General features: G+C 40.4%; 1 protein-coding gene across 1 annotated transcript in view; it reads left to right on the forward strand.

The window, feature by feature from the left end:
• The window catches only part of LOC132870716 (CMP-N-acetylneuraminate-beta-galactosamide-alpha-2,3-sialyltransferase 1-like), a 96,615-nt gene extending 90,633 nt beyond the window's left edge, over positions 1 to 5,982 (forward strand). The window contains exons 5-7 of the mRNA XM_060904510.1: positions 4,139 to 4,211; positions 5,339 to 5,564; positions 5,934 to 5,982. Coding sequence (XP_060760493.1) covers positions 4,139 to 4,211; positions 5,339 to 5,564; positions 5,934 to 5,982 — 348 coding nt within the window. The remainder of the gene's footprint in view (positions 1 to 4,138; positions 4,212 to 5,338; positions 5,565 to 5,933) is intronic.
• Positions 5,983 to 6,320: the final 338 nt, after the last annotated feature.

Consider the following 6,320-nt stretch of genomic DNA (forward strand, 5'->3'; position numbering starts at 1 on the left):
TTGCTAGTTCAGATCCAGAATCATAGAAATATATGTGCTCAACCCAACTACAGTGTGAAATCATTCCGTTATAACTTTCCCTAGTTCGCCTAATGTGTGTGTGAGTTTTCCCCCTCGTGACAGCGCGATGCAGCCCAGCCTCAGTGGACTTCAATGGCATTTGGGAGCTATGCGCTTTTCAATCCAAAAATGCAAGACGGTTATTGGACAAATACTGCGAAAATGCCCGCCCACGGAGTCCCACGGACTCCCAGCCTCAGTGGACTTCAATGGCATTTGGGAGCTATGCGCTTGTCAATCTCAAAATGCAAGACGATTATTGGACAAATACTGCGAAAATGCCCGCCCACGGACTCCGAGCCTCACAGTGGGAGGGACATGGCAGTTTCTGTGAGGAGACTGGTGATTGGTGAAAGCAGCCGGATATTTTCTTTGATTGACAGCTCGTTTCAACTGTAGACAGGCAGCGGTGAATTTCAGTTCAGTCCCATGCGGATTCGCAAGTGCTGTGGTGTATTGTAAGAGATCAGCTTACATTTCGATTTCATTCATTACATACGGTTTCTACCAGCTTTTTTAGTTTGTATATATTTTCATTGTAAATAAAGTGTAAATATAGTGTTGTCAAGTTTGCGATCTTAGTTCCAGAAATTTCATTTATTTGAGTGACTGAACTTGAACTTGAGGGGGCTAGTCAGCTAGCAAGAAAGCTGCACACGGATGCCAAGCATTGCTGATTTAATTTTGGCGAAGCCATTTGCCAGTCTTCCTTTCGAGGAAAAAATTTAAATTAAAGAGCAGGGTAGACCAACGCCTCAAATTGACTTGGTGAAAAAGGTAAGGAATAATACTCGTTCCTTTCAGCTCTCCTGGTACGAGAAAGTGAATTGGCTAACAGCAAGTGACCCACATCAACAACAGTAAATAGGCTACTTTAGTAATATGTCATGGATGGACCAAAAATATAGAATCTATTTAAAATGTTTATGCTGAGTATATATACGTCGTGCGCATTCTGGCTGCCGCTTCTCACCAGAGTTTTTTATTTTTATTTTATTTCTTTTTCAATTTTCATTTTATTTATTTATTTATTTTTCTGTATGTTTGTGTAGTTTGATGTTTGTTTGAGTGTTTTGTCCGCCGGTTGTGGTGTAGCTCCGGACCCAGTTTTGGGCATCGGTTCCCTCTAGGCCTTGATTCGCTGTGGGCGATGCCTGCGCTCCCAGCTATGGACTGCAGTGAGCGCGCTGCTCATTTAACATTCGTGGTTGTTCAGTGCTCTGCGCTTTAATGCTTGGCGTGATGTTCCGAGCGATGTTGCTCGGTGGTGTCGCGGCGGCTGTGCAGGCGGTTTGGGACACACCAGCGCTCTGCGTGGCGGAGCTTCTCTGCTCGCTTTGTGGATCCACGGCGTGGTGTTTGAGCGATGTGGCTGACGGTGTCACGGCGGCTATGCTGGAGATGTGGGACTCGTTTTCATGCGCCTTTTGGTGGGACTGTGGCTGCTACACCACTGGAATTACATCCTGACTCCTACTTGGTGGACTTTTTATTTTTTATTATTTATTCATTTATTTATTTATTATTTTTTATTGTTATTATTTTTTTCTTTGTCTATAATTGTAAAGCGCCCTTGGGTTTCTTGAAAGGCGCTATATAAGTTGAAATTATTATTATTATTATTATTATTATATTGGAATATATATTTTTCTGGATATGAATTAAACACTGCTACAATTTGGAAAACATTTTTAAACAAAAACACAGCCGAGAACATTTCACACTACAGGCCTGGATTAAAAGTGAAGGGTTATCAAAATTGTCAATAAAACATTTCTCAGTCAAAATAAGTAAAATATAGGGAAAGTGTCATTGAATGAAATGTGTGGCACCCAGCTCTATGTTTGGCTCCCCAAGGTCAGTGGTTTCCGGAAGACTCTGCTGTTACTGCTGAGGTTCCTGACAAAGAGCTGCTTTCAATAATAATCAATTTTTAAACAACATGCCACAATTTTAAAATACAAAATATACCCCCCCCAACACCACCATCATGTATATTGGACAGTAGACTAATGGGCCAAAAGAACCTGTTATTTCACAGTTTGTGACCCTGCCAACAATCGGCCAGATCAGAGGCAAGAGTATGGGCAAAATTGATGTTTTTTCTTTTTTCTTTTAAAATCTGGAAATATCGTAACCGACCAGCCTACCCTGTTTGACAGACTACCAGCCACCACTGCTGGGGAAGACACACAAACACAGGTTAATTGACCTCAGGTGTAGTGATTCTGCCACTTACCTTCACTGACTGCGCCCTCCAGTCACAGACTGATGCTTGACCACGCCCCCGCTGCCACAGTAGACTTTTACCTCAATACACTATGGTATTACAAGCAAAATGTGCTTCATAAAGTATTATTTAAGGGGCCTATCAGAGTAAACCACAGAATTGAGTGGAATCCTGACTAGTACATCTCAAACAATTAGAATATCATAAAGTTCAATATTTTCCATCAGTTATTTAAAAAGTGAACTTTTAATATATTCTAGACTCATTGCACAATTGCACAAATTTAAAATGTTTCAATCTTTTTTCTATTTTAATTTTTGATAATTATTTTCTACAGTGCAAAAAATAAGATTAAAAATCTCTAAATACGAGTATTTCATTTCAAATTTGAGTAAAACAGAAGAAATACCATGCATCTCTTGATCTTGTTCAGTCCACACAACTGCAATCATTGGGAGGACTGCTGATTTGACAATTGTCCAGAAGACAATCATCAACACTCTCCACAAAGAGGGTAAGCCACCGAAGGTCATTGCTGGAAAGGCTGGTTGGAAAAGGTGCACAAGCAACAGGAATGGCCACAGCCTGGAGAGGATTGTCAAGAAAAGTCAATTCAAGAACTTTGGAGATCTTCACAAGGAGTGGACTGAGGCTGATATCAATGCATCAAGAGCCACCACACACAGAATTCTTCAGGAAAGGGGTTACAACTTTCACATTTCTAATATCAAGCCACTCCTGAACCAGAGACAATGTCAGAGACATCTTTCCTGAGCTAAGTAGAGAAAGAACCAGACTGTTGCTCAGTGGTCCAAAGTCCTCTTTTCAGATGAAAGTAAAATTTAAATTTCATTGGCAGTCAAGGTCCCAGAGTCTGGAGGAAGAGTGGAGAGGTACAGGATCCAATGTTTTTGAAGTCCATTGTGAAGTTTCCACAGTCTGTGATGATTTGGGGTCCCGTATCATCTGCTGGTGCTGGTCCACTGGGTTTCCTCAAGTCCAAAGTCAACACAGCCATCTACCAGGAGATTTTAGAGCACTTCATGGTTCATGCTGACAAGCTTTATGGAGATGCTGATTTCTTTTTCCAGCAGGGCTTAGCATCTGCCCACAGTGCCAAAACTTCTACCAAATGGTTTGCTGACCATGATATTACTGTGCTTGATTGGCCAGCCAACTCGCCTGACGATCCCCAGAGAGAATCTCTGGGCTATTGTCAAGAGGAAGATGAGAAACACCCGACCCCAAAACACAGATGAGCTGAAGGCCATGATCAAAGCAACCTAGGCTTCAATAACACCTCAGCAGTGCCACAGGTTGATCACCTCCATGCCACACTGCACTGATGCAGTAATTCATGGTAAAGGAGCCCCAGTCAAGTACTGACTGTGAAAGTGAACATATTTTTCAGAAGTTGGATATTTCTGTGTTGGAAAATCTTTTTTGATTGAACTTTGGAAATATTCTAATAATTTGAGACACTGAATTTCTGATTTTAATTAGTTATAAGCCATAATCATCAAAATTAAAACAAAAAAGCTTGAAATATTTCACTTTATGTGTAATGAATATAGAATATATGAAAGTTTATCTTTTTCAATTAAATTATGGAAAAAAGAACTTTTTCATGATATTTCAATTGTTTGTTTGAGATGCAATAGTAATGGACATTGCACAGGAGAGAACCTGGCCAGGAAGTCCAAACAGACAATAACCTGAGCTCAGAATCAAAGCTGGGACAATGGAGCTGTGAGGCAGCAATACTAACTGCTGCACCACCATGCCACCCTCTTTAGTATGCTTTGAAATCATGGGTTTTAAATCAATAATTGTCTTTTTCTGTCACAGGTGAATGTCTTTGGATTTGGGGCAAGGACTGATGGAAGATGGTACCATTACTATGATAAAGTATATCGTCAAAGTATGAACACAACCGCACACAGAGGGGGTGCTGAATACAACTTCATGCTGGAACTTGAAAAGAGAAATAAAATTAAAATGTATAAAGGATGGCAACATGAGACATACCAAAATGTGTCACATTAGATGGTTAAAGATTTCAAGAGACAGATCCCTCTAAGGTTCTAAACGTTAACCCTCATTGCATGGATGTGGCACTGACTCAGACCAATTCCTTAGATTTAATAGCAACACAACTGTAACGCTTTGCCAGTTTTCCCAATCAGTTGTCACCAACAATAAAGTGCCTGCTTCAGCTAAACATAAAATACAGAAAAGAGGGAACATTTCATCTGATGCTCCCAAGTTACCTTTTTCCTGCTTGTTTGTTTGTTGTTTTTTGTTTCATTCAAAATAAATCAAAGTTTGACATGAAATACTGTATACTTTATCTTGGTACAGATAATATATAAATGTGATTTGTACTATAGATATATATTTACTGTTATACATACACAATTTATGTAATTCTTTATGGATTTAAACAGTGTCTTTGATCCTAGAGTTGGGGGTGGGGGAGTATCATATGCCCTAGCAGGACCTAGGTATTTGTAATACTTAATTAATCTTTCATTAATTAATCATTCAGTAAACACTTGAATGTCTGAGTTAAGAGTCTCATTTTCCTTACTTCCTCTTACGGTTTCATTCCTCCAAGATGGCAGCAATTTTGTCTTGTCCTACATTTTTGGTCATTGTTTGATGTTTTTTTGTTGTTGTTGGTTTTGATTTTTTTTTAATCTTTTGATTATTCACTTTTAAAGTATCTTTTATTGAGTCTGGAGTTCATGGAATGGAATATAAACCCATTTTGTCGAAGTTTATATCTGATTTCCTGGGATATATATATATTTTTTTTTACTCTGAATTGCTTGTGCTGCTCATGGTCTGTACTGTTTGAGCCAGCTTATTTGGACTCAGTCTCAGGGAATAGCCACCATCTGCAGAGACAGTAATTATAATTAGAATTGGCTTGGGTCAACCATGCTGTGTTGGTGGGTGAGTGGAAATCTGGTGACGATTTCTGAAACTGTAAAGCAGGCCTTTTGTGTTACTGGTAGCTATTGCTCTTGCTGATATCTGTTATAGCTTCAGCTTTCACCAAAAACTATGTAGCTTTGGCCTTCATTGCTAACTACAACCAACTACAGCTTCAGTCTTCACTGCTAACCACCACCACTATAGTCTTGGCCTTCACCATCGGCTACAGCTTCAGCTTTCACTATCGGCTACAGCTTCAGCCTTCATTGCTAAGCATCACTAATCTAAAGCTTCACTCACAACTCGACATACAGGCTGCTACGGGTGGTCTACGGTAAAAAAAATTAGCAAAACCGTGCTTGAGACTTGCATGACATTTGCGTGTGTTCAGCACCATAGAAGGTCGCAGACTGCCATGGGGAGACTCTTGGTCCTGCACATGCAAATTCTACGGGTCTTGCGACAAATCAAGAACACATACATTATGTACAGAACCCATACTCCTTTTGTACGCCTGAACCAAGTCAGCAGCATGGCTAGTAGGGGCTTTTTGTGATGACAGTAAGATGCATGAGTGACGCACGGTCATTGTATGAGTGACGTGCCTCAGAAGTATTACACATGTATTCCACACTTGTTATTTGTGTGGCCCACAAGACAGAATACATCTCACTTTCTACCCCTATGTGTGGTGTGCACGCAGCACACGCAACCTGCACGCAGCACACGCGACCTGCACGCAGCGCATGTGACCCGCACGTGACACGAGGGGCAAGACTCTGGGTATATATATTGGGGAGGAACCAAGGAACTGATCATGTAGTGTGTAGCATTGTAGAAGGGAAGACGACCACCTCATTTGCTGTTTTTATTTGAGTATATGTTAATTTACCATGCAAACGTCAAATAATAAAACATGATTATAAGGGAATAATGCATTTTATTACATTGTAAAAAATCCCAAATAAATAGCCCAACAGTTTGAGCACTGAAACACACCTTGACTCTGAGCTACTGTCCTGCTCCTACTCCTGCTGAGTGGTGGGACAGGGTGCCAGGATGTCGTTGTCCTGATCACTGAGAATGGCAT

This window comes from Neoarius graeffei, chromosome 2 (genome assembly GCF_027579695.1).
Source record: "Neoarius graeffei isolate fNeoGra1 chromosome 2, fNeoGra1.pri, whole genome shotgun sequence".
Lineage (NCBI taxonomy): Eukaryota > Metazoa > Chordata > Actinopteri > Siluriformes > Ariidae > Neoarius > Neoarius graeffei.